Source organism: Schistocerca nitens, chromosome 1 (assembly GCF_023898315.1).
Source record: "Schistocerca nitens isolate TAMUIC-IGC-003100 chromosome 1, iqSchNite1.1, whole genome shotgun sequence".
Classification (NCBI taxonomy): Eukaryota; Metazoa; Arthropoda; class Insecta; order Orthoptera; family Acrididae; genus Schistocerca; species Schistocerca nitens.
This window is the reverse complement of record NC_064614.1, coordinates 382,294,548-382,319,136: the sequence shown is the minus strand read 5'-3', so window position 1 is coordinate 382,319,136 and position 24,589 is coordinate 382,294,548. Positions and strand designations below refer to the sequence as shown.

The 24,589-nt window shown below is 41.9% G+C and overlaps 1 protein-coding gene across 1 annotated transcript in view; it reads right to left on the bottom strand.

Annotated features, from left to right (window-relative positions):
* LOC126248591 (pickpocket protein 28-like) overlaps positions 1–24,589 on the bottom strand; it is a 92,743-nt gene that overhangs the window by 37,487 nt on the left and 30,667 nt on the right. Inside the window, exon 3 of the mRNA XM_049949757.1 lies at positions 17,067–17,224. Coding sequence (XP_049805714.1) covers positions 17,067–17,224 — 158 coding nt within the window. The remainder of the gene's footprint in view (positions 1–17,066; positions 17,225–24,589) is intronic.

Genomic DNA, 24,589 nt, shown 5'->3' with positions numbered 1-24,589 from the left:
CTTAGTGCCGTTTTCACATTAATGTATTTCACACTCAGCGAAAAAGTAGTTACTCAATGTGTACTGCAGGGCCGGCCACAGTGGCCGGGAAGTTCTATGCGCTTCAGTCTGGAACCGCGCGACCGCAACGGTCGCTGGTTCGAATCCTGCCTCGGGCATGAATGTGGCTCAGTGCCATTTCAACAATTTTTGTACTCCAGGGTCACAGTGACCCATTAAAAAATATTTCCGTCAAATTAATTAACCAATAGTGTCTCACATCTCCGAACATCAGTCTTCTGCTAGGTCTCACTCAGTACTGGATTCACTTTGTTGTTAGCGGGCTGTGTATGTGCGGTGGCCCACGCGTAGTAACAAAAATCTCTAAGGCCAGATTAGCGCTGGCGTACACTTGTGGGGTTAAAATTCTTGGACTACCTTCTGCGCATACGCTCTTACAGCTGGTACCACTGTGGACATGTGACCACCATTCAACCCCTACCATTTCAGCTGCAGCCTGTCAGTGACAGCGTCAATATGTCCACTCCTACAGCAGTTTGCGCCAAGGAGGATCAACGACCGGTGATTCCATTTCTATGGCCGGAAAGATTCATTGTAGACTTTCAGCACAATATGGCTTCAGTGTAGTTCCATGTGAAAGTGTTTTATCTGTGGATCGAGATGTTGAAAGTGGCCAGACGGCGTGACACATGAAAAGGGAGTGGAGCACATGCCAACGTTCATCAAAGTCGAAAAGTTTCAGCAACTGAAGAAATGGTTTAAGCAGATGAGCGAGATACCATCGCTTTCGTAGCGTCTTGTCTGGACGTCGGTCATGGTTCCGCCTATTAGTTCATCCACGATGAAGTTGGCTTTGATGAAGTTTCTGCTCTATAGGTACTAACACAGCTTACTGAAGAACTCAGACTCGCTATATCTGCTACCAAGGGTCCGCCTGTTTAGCTGGGTGGTAACGTGCAAGCGGGCCTGGGTCCGATTCCCGGCCGGGTTGGAGATTTTCTCCGCTCGGAGACTGGGTGTTGTGCTGTTCTCATCATCATGTCATGAAGTCGACCAATGTGGCGTCGACTGAAATAAGACATGCACTTGGCCGCCGACCATCTCCAGATGGGGCCTCCCGGCCAACGATGCCATACGCTCATTTCATTTTTTATCTGTTGCCAAGGTTTGCTTTATTGTTTCGACAGAGTCCCCAGCGATGAAACGTCTGTTCACCACTATGAACCAGAATATGAAGTAGACACACAAGTAGCCAAAAAAAAAATTTTAAAAAAAATTTCAACACTCTGCCATCGGCAGGAAAATTTATACCAACCACTTTTTGGGACGCAAATGGGATTATTCTGGAAGAGTGCATGACAAAGAGCGTTACAGTGAATTATTGGGAAAAAGCTAAATGCAGCATGTCGCACCAAACGACGAAGTCAATTGTCAAAAAAACGTGTTGCTGTTGCTTGACAGTGTACGACCGCACACGGCTCATCATACGGTTGAAACCATTAAGAAATGGTGTTTGAGCTGCTGGAACACCTTCTCTGCAGCTCAGAGCTCGTTGGCTCCAACTTTCACTTGTCTGAGCCGTTCAAGGGTAATTTACGAGGTCGACGATTCTCTCCAGATATGCAGTAATAAGAAAGGCTGCAGATCGCTGGACCTAGGGAATTGAAAAGAAAGGAGAGTATCTTGAAAAATAACGTACATATAGGATCACTATTTTTTGTAAGTACACTGCAGGACGAAAAGTGTAGATCATTTTTGAATCTCCCCCCTAATAATAAAGAAACGGGTTAAGTGTGCCAGCTATCGGGAAGTAAGCAGATTACATCACAAACATTTATTTCCATAAAGTGTATTTTGATCACGGCTGTTAACTTTGGTTGTCCTTTAAAAATCATTGTCAACAATAAATGATATTTTTCCTTCAGTATGATTAAAATGGTAAAACACTAATACACCTAATATATTGACGGAAACCTCTTAAACATGTTTTTTAGCACCGGCTAGTTCACAGAGACAGCCGGCCGGAGTGGCCGTTGCGGTTCTAGGCGCTACAGTCTGGAACCGCGCGACGCCTACGGTCGCAGGTTCGGATCCTGCCTCGGGCATGGATGTGTGTGATGTCCTTAGTTTAGGGGACTAATGGCCACAGCAGTTAAGTCCCATAGTGCTCAGAGCCATTTGAACCATTTTTTCACAGAGACAGTTGGAACTTCGGGGTGCTGACTATAACGGAAGTGCATTTGTGCGTCTCATTATCAGCTGGTTTATACAAAACGTTGGCAATGGGACCTTTTTGGAGCTGTGAGCTCATGATAAAGCACATTACCATGCAGCATCCTTATGGATGCAGGCAACAATGGCGGTGACGTGTTTGATGGCGGCCAAGGCTGTGGCAGATCTCCAGCGTTAGACGCAGTGACTTCAGGAAGCAAATACGTTAGCGACTTCCGATCTGTATCCTCAATGCTAGCATCCAAGTCCCTATCGTGAAGTCTGTCAGTGAAACGTCTACACTGGAGTCTCGCAGTGAAATGCCGCACTAGGTAGCTCCTTCTCCCAGCATTATGCAAGTACTTCTGTGGGTGTGTCCATCGATCCAAATAGCCAGAAAAGCTTCTTCTTCTTGTGAAAAGAATTATTTTACAACTACCTACATATCTGCTGCGTACCACTTTTATTTCCCATGGTTAAAGAAGTACATACACGCTTGCCAAAAATGTTTTTGTCGGAGGGTTGTCTTTTCTTACAGGTCTCGTAAACTGACACAGCCGGATGAGCGGTGTGCTGACGACATACCCCTCCATATCTGCATCCACTGACGCCTGTGGGTTGACGATGACACGGCGGCCATCGCTACCGTTGGACCTTCCACGGCCTGTACTTTTCTTAGTTTGGTCTTTTCTTATGGAAAGATACTTGCAAGTATCTGGACGGAAGAAAGAAAGAAATTTTATGGTTTCAGGGTCCCGTCAACAGCGAGGTCAAGCGAGACGGAGAACAACATCGGTTAGTTTCAAGATTAAGGAAATAAATCGGTCATGGCCTTCCTAAGAAACCATCCCGGCCTCTGCCTGGAGAAATTTAGGAAAGTCACGGAGAACCTCAGTCTGGATGGCCGGTTCGGACTAGAACCGTCGTCCAAGCGAAAGCGAGTCCAGTGTACTAACCACTGCCCCACCTCGCTCGGCACCGATGTACTGACTCCTGTGGCCGTGTCCTTTTGTCACGTCTGTCTTTGAATAGGTCCTCATAAGAGTATACTTTGTTTCCACCTAACGTTTCGGGCCATAGCTGTCTAGGCCCTGACTAGATATAAGGTAGAATTTAAGAAGAGTCCGTGTTGCGTCTGTTTAGGCCCCTGGCATCATACTTCAAACAGGTTCTTGCAGATCGGGTGCTAAGCAGCTGTATCTTCTGTGTCTGTGCGGCAGACGTCTCTCCTCTGGACCGCGGCGTCTCATCTGGCGAAAACAGGACTTCAAGTCACTAAAAGAAGTTCCCAATGATCAGTTTCCTCTTTTTTGTTAAAGAAAACTAATTTTACCGGCGGAAGGTAAATGAAATGGAAGCTGATACTTTTATTGTTCTCCTAAACTGGGAGCTGCTTTTTGCTATTCTTGCTCTGGAGTATGATATGGTTTCTGGGAAACAAAGGAGGAGTCCTTGACATTTCTCAATCATAATTTTGTCTCCTCTTTTACAAACCTCTTCCGTTGTCATATGGTCATTGCTTAGCTCGAGAAATAAGCTATAACTTTGGCCTGCTGCAGATTTCTTGGACATATTTTATCAGTGCGAACACAATAAATTTCCTTGAAACGAAAAGCTACAACTTTAAAGAGCATCACTCGTCGGCAAGCGGAGCAGCGCCTCTGAGGAAGTCCAGCGCAGTTCTGGACGAAACGTAAGGAGCAGAAAAGTTCTTGGACCACGACCTCACATCCCGGAAAGTATATCAACAGCCATGTCACCCGGTCGTGAAAGCCTTCATTCTACACTCGTACGAAATTCAACTTGCCCTTTTTTTACATCAGATCCTGCGAACCGTGGATGAAGATTCCATATTCCTAGATTTCCGGTAAGCGTCTGACACGGCGCCTTAATGTGGACCGTTAACGAAGCTACGAGTGTATGGAATAGGTTTCCAGGTATGCGAGTACCTCGAAGATGTTGTCCTCGACAGGGTGTGTTGATTAGAGTCCAGGTTATTGTCAGGAGGACACCAGGGAAGCGTGATAAGTTCGCTACTATTGTCTACACACAAAAATGATCTGACGCACAACGTAAGCTAGAATTTGCGACTGTTTGCTGACGATACTGCGGTGTACGGAAAGGTGTCGTCGATGAGTGACTAGGAGGATACAAGAGGATTTACTCTTGATCAAATTTCTAGTTACTCTGATGAATGGCAGCTATCTCTAAGTGTAGACAGATGAAAGTTAGTGCAGATGAGACGGAAAAACAATCCCTTAATGTTCGAGTACATCATTATTGAAAGGCTGCTTGACAGAGTCACGTCGACTAAAAATTTAAGCGTAACCTTGTAAAGCCATATAAATTCCAACGAAACGAAAGTTTCATATCAGCGCACACTCCGCTGCAGAGTGAAAATCTCATTCTGAAATTCCAACGAGTATGTAAGGATTGCAGTAGGGCAGGCGAATGGTCGACTTCAATTTATTGAGATAATTCAGTGTATTGGGAGAATTTTAGGACAGCGTGGTTCATCTGTAAAGGAGACCGCCTATAGAACACCAGTGCGACCCATTCTTGAGTATTGTTGGAGTGTTTGTTATCGCCACCAGGTCAGATCAATGGGAGATATCGAGCAATTCAGAGGCGGGCTGCTAGATTTGTTACCAATAGGTTTGATCAATACGCAACCATTACAGAGGTGCTTCGGGAACAAATGGGAATCCCTGGAGGGAAGACGGTGTTCCTTTCGAGGAACAATACTGAGAAATTTTAGAGAACCGTTATTTGTAGCTGACTGCAAAACGATTGTACTGCAGCCTACGAACATTTCGCGTGAGGACAACGAAGATAAGACAAGGGAAATTAGGACCCGAACGGAGGCATATAGAAAGTCGTCTTTTACCCGCTCTTATTTGCTTGTGGAACAGGAAAGGAAATGCCTAATAGTGGTACAACGTATCCTTCCTGCAAGGACCAAATGGTGGCTTGCGGCGTATTTGCGTAGATGCAGTAGGTTAAATGTTCGATTGTACGCTCGTATAATAGAGATGTAATTTGTAATATGCAGCATCACTTTTCCTGTTGTTTCATCCAGAATGAAACAATTTATTTATTTTCGTATAGATCATATTTGAAAATTCTTGATTTCATGGTTTTACTCTGGAATATTCAGTCAATTCCACAAAGTTATTGTATTTCCGCCAAGAAGCGGCGAGTATATATCACCAACGGGCAGCTATATGGAGGTGGAACACAGAAGTCGCCCCCATAGTGGGTAGAGCATGGGCGCTGACAAGGGACGTCTCTCGGCTCGAACAGGAATATGTATTTCAATATTTGTTCACAGACACATCTCATATTTCTAACCACGCCTGCGATGGCGTGTGATTGTGTTGCTCTTTCTTTGCATGCAGTCTTGGGGGAGGGACGGTTAACATGCCACAAAGTAGTTGATGTGTTTAGTATACGTGTGTTAGTATGGTCGTACATGTGCAATAAAAATAAAGGAATCCATTAATATTTCGAACTTTTTAAATATTGTGGCACCCAAGTTAAGAAAGTGGTATCCAATGGAAGACGGTGTAGGACGGTATGATGACACTTTTGCAGTATTTTTGTAGATCTGATTCTTCAGAAACATAAATAATCATTTGAGTGCTCAACTGAAGTTACACTGGAGAGGACAGTGTGGATGAAGAAAACGGTTTTACAGACGATAACGTGATTAATAGTGTTCAAGACATAGTGCTAGCGGCTGTGGCGGAAAGAGACTCTAAGAGTTCTGCTGACTCTGAACCTTCACCAGATAAGACATTCAGAACAATTAGTATTTTAACAAAAGTTTCTGAAGAGCGCCTTCAACGTATTTATGATGATTATCATACACCTCCACGTAACATTGCTGCGCACAGCTCGTCATTGAAGAGACTTCCACCTGTGAGAAGCACGTCGAACATGAAAGTAATATTTCGTCATGTGGAGAAAAAAAGACGTAATGAACATCCATTTCGAGGAAACAAGGTAATCAAAGAATTTGGGATAAAACAAACCATTCAGTCCCAATTTGACGTAGCAAGGAATGTGTCCATTACTGGCACCTCAGGGTTTGGGCAATAAAGCAAAAGAAATAGGGCACGCAAAGTTCAAATGTTCTGCAGCTTTCGTAGCACGTCTCAAGAAAGAATACAGAATGTGCTGTAGACAAATCACTGCTCTCACGGCAGCCAAAGATGCACAGGAAGACCAAGATATTGGCCAGTCTGGGGCTCGATTTGTCGAAGGAGTAAGCCAGAAAACTGCAAGTTCCCAGATACATGCCACAATGAGTTTGGAACATTGATCAAAGTGGATTTCATTGATGCGACACTAACTAAAAAAGAGGAAAAATCAACAGTTGCCTTGGTCCCGTCTCCACACAGTATAACTCATACCTATACAATAGATGTTGGACTTTCAATTAGTGGACACCCAACAAAAAACTGTATATTTGTCTTCAGGGAAAAAAAAACTTTCGACCCGAAAGTTAAAGAGGCTACTGAAGATAATATTTCACCAGACATTCATTTGGAGGCTAGTATAAGTGGCAAAATGTCAAAAGACCATTTAATTTCCTTTATCGTGAATGTTGTTCACGTCAATGCTGTGAATAGCCAGAAGTGCATACTACATTTTGATTCTTAGAGTGCTCACAAGGACGCAACAATAGTAAATGATTCATTTGTCGCCTAACACATTGAATGATTGATCACACCGCTAAATATAACAAAATACATACATACTTTGGATATATGCTTCTTCCGGAACTATAAAATATATGAAATGAGGTTAACAGACTCTCTGAGAACTCTCTGCATTGACTTCAACACTGAGTTACGAAATGGAATTTTCATGCTTAAAAAATGCATTCTATTATTCATAAATAGCTGTCTGCTGCAGTATCATCAACATATGCTTCAATATCCCTGTCAAGCGGCAGGGTACAGTATTCCCACACTTGCTGAATTCAAGAATGTGATTCAAGTGGCATTTGATTTTGCAGATTGAGAATGTGATTCCGAGGATTCTCAAGATATTGCTTTCGACAAATGTAACTATTGTGATTCTACATGTTGTTTCATCCCTTTTTCTGAGAAACCTCACGTACATTCTTAAAGGCCGATATTGGGCAATCTAAGGATAACTCCGCCGAATGTTATCACCATCCTAATCACAGTGGTACGTAAGGCTTCTGAATACATTCGGAACACCGAATTTCCGTTGGAGACGAGATACTTCCCCTGTGAGCTCCGTGACAGCAGAGGCTAACTGTAGGTGCGACTCGGGCAAATCCTTCGGTTTCTTGGCCACATTCAAGAGTGAGCTGCGACTGGGAAACCAATTTACGTACTGAATATGAAGCACTCGTTTAGGCGCAATTCACTCCTTCCGATCTGGTCATGCAAGCATAGAAAATTTGTGAAATGATTTCAAAGTGTTAGTATTGAGACATAAATACCAAATAAATTAATAAGTGATTGTACTGATCTCCCATAGTACACAAAACGGGTCATATCACTGTTGCAGAAGCAGCGAAAAAAGCATGCCAAATTTAAAACCACGCAAAATCCCAAAGACTGGTAAAGATTTACAGAAGTTCGAAATACAGCGAGTACTTCAATGCGAGATGCATTTAATAATTTCCATAACGAAACTCTGTCTCGGAATCTGGCAGAAAACCCAAAGAGATTCTGATCATACATAAAGCACACCAGTGGCAAGACGCAGTCAATACCTTCACTGCGCGATAACAACGGTGAGGTCACTGATGACAGCCGGCCGGTGTGGCCGAGCGGTTCTAGGCGCTACAGTCTGGAACCGCGCAACCGCTACGGTCGCAAGTTCGAATCCTGCCTCGGGCATGGATGTGTATGATGTTCTTAGGTTAGTTAGGTTTAAGTAGTTCTAAGTTCTAGGGGACTGATGACCTCAGCAGTTAAGTCCCATAGTGCTCAGAGCCATTTGAACCATTTTAGCTACTGATGACAGTGTCACTAAAGCAGAGTTATTAAACACGGTTTTCCGAAACTCCTTCACCAAAGAAGACGAAGTAAATATTCCTGAATTTCAATCATGAACAACTGCCAAGATGAGAAACATGGAAGTAGATATCGTCGGTGTCGCAAAGCAGCTTAAATCACTTGATAATGGCAAGCCTTCTGGTCCAGATTGTATACCAGTCCGGTTCTTCTCAGAGTATGCTGATACAATAGCTCCATATTTAGCAATTCTACACAACCGCTAGCTCACAGAAAGATATATACCTAAAGACTGGAAAACTCCTCAAGTCAAACCAATACCCAAAAAGGTAAGTAGGAGTAATCAGTTAAATTACAGGCCCCTATCACTAAAGTCGATTTGCAATAGGATTTTGGAACATGTACTGTATTCGAACATTATGAAGTACCTCGAAGAAAACGATTTATTGATACATAGTCAGCACGGATTCAGAAAATATCGTTCTTGCGAAACACAGCGGATTTCTTATAGTATTCATGTGAATAACTTCACACTTTTCTTTATTCAGGGTCAATTGCCACTTCTCGCATCATACAGATATCTTATCTAAATCATTTTGCAATTCGTTTTGGTCATCTGATGATTTTACAAGACGGTAAATGACAACATCATCTGCAAACAATCTAAGACGTCTACTGCACTCTTTGTACTCATGAAGTAATGAGTGTTATGAAAAGGGGATGTCAAATTGATTCCATATTTTTAGATTTCCAGAAGGCTTACGACACCGTTCCTCACAAGCGTCTTCTAACCAAATTGCGTGCCTATGGAATATCGCCTCAGTTGTGTGACTGGATTGGTGATTTCCTGTCGGAAAGGTCACAGTTCGTAGTAATAGACGAAAAGTCATCGAGTAAAACAGAAGTTATATCCGGCGTTCCCCAAGGAAGTGTTACTGGCCCTCTATTGTTCCTGATCTATATTAACGATATAGGCTGCAGTAGACGTCTTAGATTGTTTGCAGATGATGCTGTCATTTACCGTCTTGTAAAATCATCAGATGACCAAAACGAATTGCAAAATGATTTAGATAAGATATCTGTATGATGCGAGAAGTGGCAATTGACCCTGAATAAAGAAAAGTGTGAAGTTATTCACATGAATACTATAAGAAATCCGCTAAATTTCGATTGCGCGATTAGTGTCATAAATATGAAGGCTGTAAATTCAACTAAATACTTAGGGATTACAATTACAAATAACCTAAACTGGAACGATCACATAGATAATATTGTGGGTAGAGCAAACCAAAGACTGCGATTCATTGGCAGAACACTTAGAAGGTGCAACAGGTCTACTAAAGAGACTGATTACACCACGCTTGTTCGCCCTATTCTGGAGTACTGCTGTGCGGTGTGGGATCCGCATCAGGTGGGACTGACGGATGACATCGAAAAAGTACAAAGAAGGACAGCTTGTTTTGTATGAATGCGAAGTAGGGGAGATAGTGCCACGGACATGATACGTGAATTGGAGTGGCGAACATTTAAAAAACAGGCATTTTTTGTTGCGACGGGATCTTCTCATGAAATTTCAATCACCATTTTTCTCCTCCTAAAACGTTCTTGTGGCACCTACCTACATAGGTAGAAATGATTGTCGCGATAAAATAAGAGAAATCTTAGCTCGCACAGAAAAATTTAAGAGCTAGTTTTCCCGCGCGCCGTTCGACAGTGGAACGGTAGAGAGACAGCTTGAAGGTGGTTCATTGGACCCTCTACCAGGCACTTTGTTGTGAATAGCAGAGTAATCATGTAGACGTAGATGTAGATAGTGTTGTGTTTATTACGTCGCCGTGGACTTGGATTTCGATTAGGATACAAAAGGAACTATTTATACATTCTTTACGACGAAGTTGGCATCAGTTCTGAAACTTGTCGGCTTACAGTTTCTGAGTGAAATCGAATATCGTCGCCTTCCGGATTGTATCGTTTGTAAATATCTTCCGCACCAGTTTTAACTTTACTGCAAACAGCGCGTAGTGGTACTCACCTGTAGTGTGCGTAACAATTCAAAAAAGTGCTAATTGACTGGTTCATTTTTAGAATAGAAAACTTACACTGTGTAAATACATATCATCTGTTAAACTTTACGTACATCATTGATTTCTTACCACTATAGTGGACGTTACTAGATTTTTCTTCTGCAGATCGTATTTAGAAGATTTTTTAAGGAATAATTCATGCTTGTAGAAAATCATGGCAGAGAGGAATACACCGAACAAATGCAGGTGGGTAGGTATTTTGTTGACAACGACACATGCTGAATGTGTCAGTACAATGTTCTGTCAAAACAAATTTGTGAGATGTAGGCCACGCTCGAATAAGAAAAAAAAATGTACGTCTTTGCCTCGACGGTTCCCTTGCTTTTCAGTTATGCATCAGTTTCATTTTTGCCTAGAGCTGTACATCCATCTCATCGTGGAACGCAAACAACGGAAGGAATACATCAGTGTCTCGTTAAATGCAAAATACTGAGGTTTGGCCCAAGTGATTTCTGTGGAAAACTTTAAACCAACTCTCCCAGATTACCGAAACCTCTCTACTTTTTATGAATAAAATGTCCATCTGTGGATCTTTGCTCTGCCCTTTAAGTGGTTGGAAACGATATTGCGGTCAAACGTAACTGGCAGAGTTTGTGGAAACAGCTCTGGAACTTCACATTAGCAATTATTTATGAGCATATGTCACGTGAATCTGCTTTTAAAACGGAAGACCGTCGAACAACGTGCAGCACCGCGAACGGTGAGCGCCCGAGAAAGCTGGGGGTCGGGAGCTCCGACCGAATCGCCCGGCATCGCAGACGTCGCCGCGCACGTCAAGGCTGAGATTAGCGCCGCGCTACCGAGCACAGGACAGGCTTGGGTTCGTCGTCCAGACAATCACTGATGCTGTCACTGCAGCACTGACAGACAAAATACAGCAAACTCTGGGGACGAATGCGAGAGGAATCCGTCCTCTGAACAGGTAATCAAAAGAAACGGAGGATAGTGCACAATTGCTCGAAACCACACTGCTCGAGCAGTTTGACCAACTTGAACAATATGGGAAATACAACAGTCTCAGATTATTCGGAATTCCAGAGAATAGCAGAGGGCATAGAGACGAATTAGTGATGAATCTTGTCTGTGAGAAGCTAGGCCTGCAGGTGGACTGAATGACATTGACGGAAGTCATACAGAGGAAGGTAGAACGCCAGGATCTGCAGACCCTAGACTACTAAAAGTGAAGTTCGTGTCGTACACGTACAGATATGAAATAGTCAGAGCGAAGATGAAACTCGCGAAATCTGGTCTGACAACAGAAAAAGCTCCCACCTCTGACAGATTAAACATTTTAACTGCGCGATTTCGAGACATGGGCTACAAAACGTATGGACAGATGATGGCAAAATAATGGCGAAGACCAAAAATGGAAAAAGATCAGTTTGCAGTGCAAATGAACTCGGAAACCTGTCCTTTAGGGGCTAAGAACATACCAGTTCTTGCTGTCGCTAGATTGTGTGTTTATGTTGTTATTGTAAACTGAAGTCAACCACAACTTAACTAATGCGTCAGCTGTCCTGTTTTATTTCATTAAGAATTCATGTTTTTTATTGCTTCTTATTTACTTTGTCGATTACTGTGCCAACTTAGTCTTACATTAATTTTTATTTAGGAGTTTATTATCATATTATTGTCGTTACTAATCAGTTGCACCATTAATATTACACTCTACTTTTATTCCTTTTATCTTGCTTTCAGTACTGTTACGTATAAATTATTCTAGCCATGTTTAGCGAGTTCCTTTTGTCGGCACCAGTTCCCTGTTTGACGACCGCTTCAAACCACTCTGGGCTTTGCCACAAAGTCTTCCTCCACCCAGAAACTACCTGCTAAATTTGTTGCCTCACCAGCGTTGACGCAGGGTCTCAAGTGTCCAGCAGCTGCGTCCAGCATTAGAACACTCCAAGCTCTACATTACACAAGGCAATTTTCAGTCTCTGACAGTTCGTCTCTACGAGTTACGCAATATATTTCAAGACACAGACGTCCGTGTAATATTTCTGTCTGAGACCTGGCTCAAACCAAGTATTCCCACATCTTCGGTAAATCTAGACGGCTGCATTTTTCTAAGACACGACAGATGTAACAGACGAGAGGGTGGAGTATGAACGTACATGCTCTCTGATTTATCACATACTGTGCTACACACATCCAGCAATAATAAAGGTAAACAAATGGAATATATTTTTATAAAAATCAAATACCTTAAGAGAAAATGCCTGATATACAGGGTGTCCCAGCTATCTTGTCCACCCAAAATATCTCTGGAACAATAACAGCTATTGGAAAACGACTTTCACCGGTATCAATGTAGGGCTGGGGCCCATGAATGTACATATTTGGAAACATTCTAAAACGAAAGCATATGTGTTTTTTATCACAAACTTATGTTTTTTTTTAAATGGACCTCCTATATTTTTTCTTCATTAATCCATAGCATGACAAAGCACATACACAATGGCGTTGATTGCATCGCAATATTCCCATTACATCCCGAGATATTAAGACGCGAAGTTGACGCTTGAAACACCCGACATGCGCTGCTAGCGCACGTCCTGAGGCTCAGGCGTGAACCCCATACTGCTGGAATGTACGACGTACGACGTTAATGCAGGATGCCGGCCGCGGTGGTCTCGCGGTTCTAGGCGCGCAGTCCGGAACCGTGGGACTGCTACGGTCGCAGGTTCGAATCCTGCCTCGGGCATGGATGTGTGTGATGTCCTTAGGTTAGTTAGGTTTAAGTAGTTCTAAGTTCTAGGGGACTGATAACCACAGCAGTTGAGTCCCATAGTGCTCAGAGCCATTTTTGAATGCAGGATGGCAGCAGACCGTATTATTCGTTTCGGACCTCTTGATAAGTATGGAAGTGTGATTACGCATGTCAATCACATCGCGATTACGGGCAGCATGGGGTTCACGCCTGAGCCTCAGGACGTGCGCTAGCAGCGCATGTCGGGTGTTTCAAGCGTCAACTTCGCGTCTCAGTATCTCGGGATGTAATAGGAATATTGCGATGCAATCAACGCCATTGTGTATGTGCTTTGTCATGCTATGGATTGCTGAAAAAAAATATAGGAGGTCCATTTAAAAAAACATAAGTTTGTGTTAAAAAACACATATGCTTTCGTTTTAGAATGTTTCCAGATATGTACATTCATGGGCCCCAGCCCTACATTGATACCGGTAAAAGTCGTTTTCCAATAGCTGTTATTGTTCCAGAGATATTTTGGGTGGACAAGATAGCTGGGACACCCTGTATATCTTCTAGAAACCTTCTAAACCAGGTTGTTGCGCCTACCTCGAGACTGCTGTTACAAGTCTCTAATCGACATAAGGGCACGTAATTGTAGCTGGTGACAGCAGACAAAATTTATATACAATACTCCTTCCAGTGATCAATTTAAGCGGATGCTTTCTTGTTCAAAAGTATTGCTACTTCAGCTTGCTCCTACCCTTAATATGAACAGTAGCCACACTATCATACATATATTTGCAACGAAATACCCGAACATAGCAATTCGTATCTCTCAAATATCTGCAATTAGCATGTCAGTCAATGACATAATTCTCATGATTTACTCGGTAGAATGTCCTAGAAAGAAACCACAATTGGCTACACACCGAGATTTCAAACTTATTAATTTATCCGAACCTGAAACTGAGGCGCAAGAAACAATTTGAGAAGTCTTCTATTCCTTTCTCAGACATAAACGAAAAACTTCAAGGATTTACTAACAAACTTAATCAACTATGTGACGAATATGCCCTCCCGAAGACCAGAAAACTAAGAATGAAACCTACGCCTTGGCTGACTGAAGAACTGAAACTGTTCATTCGTGTTGCTAAACTTGCTGTGAATTGTGTAAGTGAACATATGCTTATCCACGGGGAGTTGCAAGCAATTTGTGTCTTTGTGTAGTCAGTAGGTACGAGTCTGGTTACAAAACTGTGCCGTCAGTTCAGTCACTCTTTTTTTCAGCGTATTTGATTCAATGATTTTCTTTTTGTCGTGTATGGAATTGAGTTCACGTGCTGCTGTTACATTCGACTTGTGTTTCACGGGTCTTTGTGATGACAGGGAACCACGTGCTATTATGTTCATTCGGTTTTGAACCAATTATGTGATTTAAATTCAGATAATATTTCTCACTTCAAATTCCTGATAAAATGTAAATGTCGTGTGACTATGACCTCCAGTCGGGTAGACCGTCCGCCGGGTGCAAGTCTTTCGATTTGACGCCACTTCGGCGACTTGCGCGTCGATGGGGATGAAATGATGATGATTAGGACAACACAACACCCAGTCCCTGAGCGGAGAGGATCTCCGACCCAGCCCGGAATCGAACCCGGGCCCTTAAGATTGATATTCTGTTGCGCTGACCACTCAGCTACCGGGGACGGACAAATTCCTAATGAATTAGTAGATTTTTAAGTAAACGTTGTCATAATCTTTGTCGGCCTCTATTTCATGATTAAGGACTACGACAAGCTGTTGGTTGCACTTAACGACTTTGACAGAATATTTAATTTCACAAATAGCATCCCCTACTTTTCACAATACGCAACTACTTTCCGATGCATGCATTTTCAGCTGCAAAAGTAGGTCTTAACAACACATGCTTGTTGGAGAAAGGCTGTGCATGATCCTGCAAAAGAATATTTATTCATATATTACAAACTACCTCGAATAGAGTATTACCTCGCTATGTCTAAAAACGAATATTCAGATCTTTCAAACTGTAACATTATTCAACTGACTTTAAATCGTATTACAAGAAGATATTCTGTGTTTCGAATTAAACTATAATGATTACAGTAAGAGACCTACAGCCCTATTCTAGAGAGATAAACTACAAGTTGCTCACTGCCATACTCTTAGTATTGCTAGAATCTGGTGAGTGATATTCATCATCAATGCACTTCAATTTCTAATGCTGTGCCTGATATTTTCGATTATGCATTTTAACGTTAGCGTGTGTTGCTAATTTTTTGCTCCTACCGAAGTTAGACAGCATTTGTCAATGAGTTGCTTGCGTCATTACTGGGTCTGTTACAAGTCATACTTTCTTCCAATCAGAGTAAGTAGTTCTGCAGCATAATATGCAGCCATTGCTGAAAAGAGTATACACATTACAATCTGTCACTCCATTCAAAGTTACTTGCTGTGACCTTCCTAACAAGAAACCCTCAATCTCACACAAATTATTTTTCAGGGACTTCTGGTACGATTCCATCATTGAAACTTTGGGAAATGATTGTCAATGAGTTCCACTAATAAACAAAAGACAGACAAAAAGCTGACATTTTCGGTCAATTTTATGAAAGTCCCTCCTCAAACACACTGACCGCTTCAGTCCTCATCCAGCCAATGTGATTTAGCTTTTCCGTGATTTCCCTGAATTACTTCAGGCAAATGCTGGGATGTTTCCTACTGTAAAGCGACGGCCGAGCATTTGTACCATCCTTGTAAAACAGAAACCTCTGTAAGTGTTAAATGTCTGTATGTATGGATTACGATACTTTGTTGTTCTTACATCGTAATATCGTGATACGGCAAACATACCTGTTACAGTGATCCACAGATGAATAAACTACTGCTACTGCACGAACAGCAAGTAACCCTCCAGGTTAGCCGAGAGCTCTAATGTGCTGCTCTCCTGGACCAGGGTAGGCCGCACCCGGTCCTTGATGGAACCTGCCTGGAGCATTACCGACGAGGGCCGGAGGGCCGGCCAGCCTGGATGTGGTTTTTGGCGGTTTTCCACATCCCTCCAGGTGAATACTGGGCTGGTCCTGACGTCCCACCTCAGCTACACGCCTCGCAGACACTTGAAAACGTTCGCGCTCTTTCATGGCTTACACTGGACGCAGACAGCTGGGGTACACTAATCCTGTCCTGGGGGGGGGGGGAGGGGGGGGTAAGGGGTGTCGACAGGAAGGGCATCCGCCACCCTCTAACAACGCCAATTCCATAGTAACACGGTCGAACCCGCGTTGAAGTGGGATAAAGGCCCAAAGAAAGTGATGAAATAATGATTGTACGAACAGCAAGCGAAGTTGTGTGAAACTGGACTCGTATTCGGGGTGATTATGGGTGGCCACGAGTAATTAGACAAATACTGGTACATTTTCTTAAAACAAGGATACATCTATACCTTTTCTTATCGTTGCCCAGTCCTAGTTTGTTATCATCCATAGGGACCATAAGCTATCTTTCGCCTAAGGCTATGAAGTGGTACTATACATGCTAGGATAGTTTAAATCTGCACACTTTCTGAAATACGCTTAATCCAGATTTCAGAAATTCTGGTACTTCGTAACTACCCTTACATATAAAGGCTAAAAAGTTTTTCATAATCTGCAGTGCATCCGTTCTGCAATCAGGATATATCTCAGTGATACTACAGCTTTTGCTCGGGTGACTGTTTTCTGTGAAGGTAATGTACACATCTCCTAGGTGTATTGCAGGGGAATATTTAATGAATAAGAAATATAAAAAACATCTGTATGATCAGTAAATGTTCCATATAATCGGACACGTATCAAGCCAACATTTTTTCTTAATTCAGTAAAGGATCATTTAAAGATTTCCATTCAAAATTATCCATCTGTAGCTTCTTTATTCGAATTTTTAGAATCTGTCAGAGCATACTGACAAAAGCGATAAGGCACGAGGCTTTTGAATATTTTACCTGTAGGCTACAATTTAAACTAATCTAGATGTCAAACATTTGTTTCAGAAGTCCATGATCAAGCTTTTGGAGAAACTAACCCCTCGTAGTTGAAAGAGCAGCAGTATCCAGCGTCAGTTTTCCGGCGTCTGAACAGCTCCTTGCATTTGCAGGACTTCCCCCTCCAGCGACAATGGAGGGCCATTTCTTCACATGGTTGAGCTAGCTGGAACATAGGTGCAGAAAATAATACCTGACTCTGCAACACACATTTCTAATTTAAATAAATAAGACATTTTGTCGAAGTAGAAAAAAAAGTAGCGTGGACATACTGATGATGTACAGACAATGCTCAAGACATTAATATTTCGAACGTATTTTCATAATACGTGCATAACATGTTTCTTCGTTTTCTTAACTATCTGTTATATATCGAGAACAGATACCAGAGAGAAGTAAAGAGATAAAATCGCTCATGACATAACCACTACGGAAAAAAAACGGAACACCAAAAATAATTAATGCAGAGTAATGAAATTTCAGGAGTACATTTGTCTAGGTAACATATTTTTGCGATTAACATTGCAAAATCACACTTTAAGGTATGCGCGAAGTATGACATTGCAACGTTGAATGTGAGCACGCAGACGTGCATGCATTGTGCTATACAGGTGCCGGATGTCAGTTCGAAGGATGAAGTCCCATACCTGTTGCTCTTGGTCGGTCGGTACAGGGACGGTTAATGTTGCTTGCGGATGACGCTGGAGTTGTTGCCCGATGGTACTCTGATACTCTGTAGAATATGTTGAGTTTCTAAGGCGGTATGTGGGCGAGCGTTGTCCCGTTTAAAAACATCCCCTGAAACGCTGTTCTTGAATGGCAGCACGACAGCTCGAATCACCATACCGACGTACAATTTTGCAGTGAACGTGTGTGGGATCAATACAAGAGTGCAAGAGTGCTCTTGCAGTCACACGAAATCTCAGCCCAGACCATGACTCCAGGTGTAGGTCCATTGTGCCTAGCACACAGACAGGTTGTTGTAGGCCTTAAACTGGACTCCTTCTAATCAACCCACAACAATCATGGCACCCAGGCAGATCCAAGTTTCATCAGGAACCACAACAGACCTCCACCCTGCCCTCTCGCTTGATACTGCTGAGGTCACAAACGGCCGTCGTTTGGGGTCAGTGGAATGCACGCTACAGAGCGTCTGGCTTGGACCTATCCTTGAAGTAACCGATTTGTAATAGTTCGCTGTGTCACTCGGGTGCCAACTGCTGTTCAAATTGCTGCTTCAGTCGCAGTACGATGCGCCAGAGCCAAACGCCGAACACGATGGCCTTTCCCCTTCGTAGTTCCACGTGACCGTCCGGAGTCCGGTCTTCTTACGACGGTACATTCTTGTGACCACCACTGCCAGCAATCATGTGCAATGGCTACATTCCTTCCAAGTCTTTCTGCAATATCGCAGAAGGAACGTTTAGATTCTGTAGCTCTATAACACGATATCGTGCAAAATAAATGATGTGTCAGTAGTGGTGTCTTCGTCGCCTTAAAGGCATTCTTGACTAATAATAACTCACTACCTCCAACCTCAAAAGTAACCAACTCACACAACCGTAACAGAGTGTATTTCAAGCAAACATGATTTGTATCTTCATAATGGCGCTACTAGTGCCACTCTTAAACGACTGGCACGAAATCTGAACAGACATCATCTTTAAGGTGTAGAAAGACGCCCACCAACTTTAGTTTATGTCTCACAATTCCTTCTTAGTACTGCGATTTTTTTTTCCGTGCTTATATATCTTGGAATATTGATGACATTACGGCTCACAGATCTGGGCTACGTACGCTAAGTTCAAAACACAAATTACGAAAGTTGTATTGTGAACTATATACACTACTGGCCATTAAAATTGCTACACCACGAAGATGACGTGCTACAGAAACGAAATTTAACCGACAGGAAGAAGATGCTGTGATATGCAAATGATTAGCTTCTCAGAGCATTCACACAAGGTTGGCGCCGGTGGCGACACCTACAATGTGCTGACATGAGGAAAGTTTCCAACCAATTTATCATACACAAACAGCAGGTGACTGGCGTTGCCTGGTGAAACGTTGTTGTGATACCTCGTGTAAGGAGGAGAAATGCGTACCATCACGTTTCCGACTTTGATAAAGGTCGGATTGTAGCCTATCGCAACTACGGTTTATCGTATCGCGAAACTGCTGCTCGCGTTGGTCGAGATCCAATGACTGTTAGCAGAATATGGAATCGATGGGTTCAGGAGGGTAATACGGAACGCCGTGCTGGACCCCAACGGCCTCGTATCACTAGCAGTCGAGATGACAGGCATTTTATCCGCATGGCTGCAACGGATCGTGCAGCCACGTCTCGATCCCTGAGTCAACGGATGGGGACGTTTGCAAGACAACCATCTGCAGAACAGTTCGACGCCGTTTGCAGCAGCATGGAGTGTCAGCTCGGAGACCATGGCTGCGGTCAAGCTGCAGCGTCAAGCTGCATCACAGACAGGAGCGCCTGCGATGGTGTACTCAACGACGAACCTGGGTGCACGAATGGGAAAACGTCATTTTCTCGGATGAGTCCTTGTTCTGTTTACAGCATCATGATGGTCGCATCCGTGTTTAAAGACATCGCGGTAAATGCACATTGGAAGCATGTATTCGTCATCGCCATATTGGCGCATCACCCGGTGTGATGGTATGGGGTGCCATTGGTTACACGTCTCGGTCACCTCTTGTTCGCATTGACGGCACATTAAACAGTGGACGTTACATTTCAGATGTGTTACGACCCGTGGCTCTACCCTTCATTCGATCCCTGTGAAACCCTATATTTCAGTAGGATAATGCACGACCACATGTTGCAGATCCTGTACGGGTTCTTTCTGGATACAGAAAATGTTCGACTGCTGCCCTGGCCAGCACATTCTCCAGATCTCTCACCAACTGGAAACGTCTGGTCAATGGTGGCCTAGCAACTGGCTCGTCACAATACGCCAGTCACTACTCTTGATGAAGTGTGGTATCGTGTTGAAGCTGCATGGGCACCTGTACCTGTACACACCATCCAAGCTCTGTTTGACTCAATGCCCATGCGTATCAATGCCGTTATTATGGCCAGAGGTGGTTGTTCTGGGTACTGATTTCTCAGGATCTATGCACCCAAATTGCGTGAAAATGTAATCACATGTCAGTTCTAGTATAATATATTTATCCAATGAATACCGCTTATCATCTGCATTTCTTCTTGGTGTAGCAATTTTAATAGCCAGTAGTGTACACAAGTCGTGTGATTTCTTCATGCTCAGAAACCAGTGTCTGAAACTAATCATTCTAGTGCTTTCCCAGAATATCTCTGATCGAAAGGAATTTATCAGGATTCCTGCGAATAATGATAACGTGCTTCTAATCGTAAAGTAGTATGTCACAAGATTAAACATTGCGTTAAGGCTGAAATATATGAGGAAGGAGATGAAATGCCTTCAGCTCATATGATTTCAGAGCTATAACAGCAGCACGAGGTAATGGTGCTACAGGTGTGATCATTAGTGTTCTGCGTTCGTCTTCCTGTCAATTTGCAGTGTGCGTATAATGAACTGAGGCATATCTGATTGAACTGCTGTTTTAATACGCCATGTCTGAAAGGAGATGGTGGGTAGTGAAACGCATTTAAACAGTTACCATAAATGGAAAGTTAAAGGCTACTAAACTTCTGCTCCTAATATCTGTAATCGCTTAAACATTTCCTCTTCCGTTACTGTAATATGAAACATCTTCCATATAAGTTTATTGATCAACTCCTTATTCTCTTCAGGTTCAGTCAGCACTTAAATGTAAACCTTGATATCTATTGTGCTTCGCATCGGAATGAATTATTGTTTTACACTGAGGAGAAATACGTTTAATATCTTCAAAATTTCCCACTAGCATTTTGAGTGAGCTACACACTCTGAAGCATTTTTTTTTTTTTTTCATTTTTCGATGTAGGGTTTTCTCCCTGTGGACCTTCTGCGTTTTATAAACCACTGAAGTCCAGTTTCGATGCAGAAAAATATATTTTAAAGGTTGACATGATGCTTATATCTCTCGTTCGCTGAATTTTAACACCAAGAAATTCATATCTTATTTCTCTAAATGGAAATGTGGAAGTATTATGCGTAAGATAGTGACGTTGTGGGAGCTCCATCGGGTTTCACAAATTTTCTTTCCAAATACGTGAAACTGTTCCTTGGAACTGTTGAAGCATCCTGGTGCTGAATCTAGATCCTAATCTCATCACCGTTATTAAACACTGCTGAAGCAAAAGACCTGTGTAACAAATATTCTTGTTGTGCAAGACAGTACATTTACCACAGTCTACTAGGGCAATTATATTGAACAACATCATTGTGTGGTTTCAAGCGTAGCGATTTAAGGAAACTGTAGTTCTTTCACTTTACCACGTTTCGTTTCCTCTGTGAAGTTAAACACTGATGGTTTCATGTATCCGTTTTATACTGTAACCTCATGCTACTTATAGTGTTAATATATCATGATTTCTTAATTGTGAAAGTCGACGAGATTACAGCCTACATCTATAATATTCAACTCGAGATTGTCCTGTATCTGAAATGTCATCGGAAGGCATATGGCGTAGTCTGGTGTCTCAAAAATTTTATTGCCCAGCCAACAATAAGGAAGAATTGTGCGAAACGATTTGCCATTGAGCTAAGAATTAATTTAAATATTTCTGGCGCTCAGAAAACAGCAATGACGGAGCGTTGCGAGTGGTTTTGAATGCGGTGTTTTCTCTCCATAATTTCCAAATTGTGTCTGCCTAATACTGTTGTTATAAATAGTGTGCTTTTTAGAGTTTTCATTTTTTCGTATCTCCTGTGACTTAAAACATACGTTAATTGAAAATCGGTGTTGTATTTACAAACTAATGTTAACTTCTTCTTGTCTTCTAATCATTACGCATTGTTTTGGATCCACTACAGTGCTTTACGTGATAGCGTCAGTTTAAGGGTGCTACTGGAAAATACCGTGCTTTTACAGTTTTCATTCGCTTCGTGTCTTGTTATACCTATGTTCAAAAAACTTCTATCATGTTACTCCACGTCTGCCTGACGCCTAGAAGTTAGCTGCACAACCCGAGGAAAGATAAGATTTTACTGATTGTAGCTCTGTTACAGCTGAAGTGTGTTGCAACGCTTTTTAGTTTACTATAAAAGTAGTGACAAGTGTGACAAACGTGGATGTTGCCGTAGATTAACTGATGTAGGAGAAACGTGTCTGTACAGTGCGTTGATGTTTCAGTGGGGAGAACGCAGAGGCGAAAGATAAAAAAAAAGTGACAGATGGGGGTGTTCCATAATGTTGTAGATTATATAACCGAGATAAGAAAATTGTGGAACAGGGAAGAAAGATTTGTATCCTCGATACAGAATTAGAAATGATAAGTAAAAGAACATTAACCCAGCACCAGAATAACCAAATTAGCTCTTCCTTTCCACTTCATTTCTCCGGCTTTTTGAGTCATACAGGTCAATTGCGCACAATGCTATTTTGTGTTTAATTTTGATGCACTGTATTTTATTTAGACATTGCGCAGTAAAACCATCTTGTGCAACTCTGTTTCGTGTTCAATCGTGAATTCACTATATTCTTTAGACATCGTGAACTAAAGTTCCCTTATATGGAGTCGAAGATGCGCTTTCTTCTTGAAAATCCTACCAAAAGATTTCCACAATAAATGTACGCATCAACAACTGTGAAAGGTCACTATAATTTGGTAGGTTAGCCAACAATATTCAAAGTTAAGGTACTTTTAATTCCATTAAAAGGAGATTTTGCACGAAAAACGAGTATATAGACAATATTTTGAGTCCGAGTGTAAACAAAAAATAAAATATTTCTGTTTGTATATAGGTGTCCTGGCAGAACAGTAGAAGAGAAGATATGAAACGACAAGAAAGCGGTGCATTGGACATGTTGATACTTGGAAGTGAAAGAGGTAATAATTTTCTTTATTTCATCCGTCGAAAAGCCAACTCACATGGGAACTTGATGTGTCATAATTCGCTGCTCAAAGTGGCTTTGCTTTCAGAAATTCAGCTCAGAAAATTGGAGATCGAAATAAAGGACAATTCTTAGAAATACTAAAACGTTTAAGTCACTGTGACCCATTTCTTGTAAAATACCTTAGCAAGGTCAGAACTCGACAAGAAGCTGGAAAGCAGTTACAAGTGCATTATCAAGTGATAGAATGTATTGATTTCCAGCTGTGCTCATCATGTCAGGAGCACCATCTTGGATTAGAGAGAAAACGAGAAGTATTAGTCATTGTTGATGAAACTGCTGATTCAAATCATATTGAGCAAACAACATTCAACTTGCGTTTTACTTCAAGAAGGAAACTGATGATTATGAAGTAAATAAACTGTTTTTGGAATTCGTAGATTGTAATAAAAAAAAAAGAGAGTTGTTATTGCACATTTGAGTCTGTCAACACATGTAAAACACTCAGTTCCTATCAGTGAATGCTGCGAACAAGGGCATGATAATGGAAGTAATATTAGAGTGCTTTACGAAGAAACTCTTACACACTTTCTTCAGGGAAATCCTCTTGCATAATTTTCTGTGTGTGCCTGTTATAGCTTTATGTGTTGTTATGCGGCTGAGAATTTCACGAAGCAGATACTTTTTTGGAGTAATTCAACTTCTTTACAACTTGTTCAGTAGCGTTCCACAACGACGGTAAATTCTGAAACAGTGTATTGAAGTTCTTTATATTCCGTGTCTGATACCTGCTGGAGTGCTAGGGTTGACGCTGCAGTACTAGCTGCAGCTGACTTCGACAAGATTGTCATTGTTGTTTAGACTGCCAGTAAGTTAAATTTGACTGCTGAAACACGTTCTGTGGTACGGGGTGCTTTGAATTATGTGAGAGGAATCAAGTGTTTAATCTTGACATCAATTTCGCCAAAGTTGTTGTACCAATTACTTACATAAGCAAATTACTACACGCTCGAAATACTCCACCGATGCTGAGGTAAGACACTCTGAGAGCTTAATAAATGAATTAAAATATCTTCACGAAAATTGGAACATCATTCGCCGTGATCTACTTTTTTGCCACTGGAATTAATATCGATCCTGAACTTCTGGAGATGCACACTAAGAAGAGAAAATCATTTCATTGTGAAACCAGGAACGGCGAGACAGGTGTGGAAACAGAATTTTGTTCGATATAAACGTATTTTATATCATTACTGGCAGTCTAGTGCCTAGCCTAAAAGGCCAACACGAAACTCTTAAAATTGTAGATGTATCATTTGGGTTTTATGGGAAGATGACTGACGATCAGGTCGCTGAGCCATGCAAGTGATTTATCACTGAATACCTTAATGATGTCAGAACAGATGTAGAAAACGAAATTAAATATTTCATAACAATCCGTATTTCATCCTTTGAATACATTATTTTGGGAGCATTGGAACTCTTGAATAAGATACACAAACTTAAAATTTTGAGCTTGTTTTCGTGTCTATGTGCATATTTTACACTCTTCCAGTGATTAGAAGTTGTCTACGCATCCACAACGTCT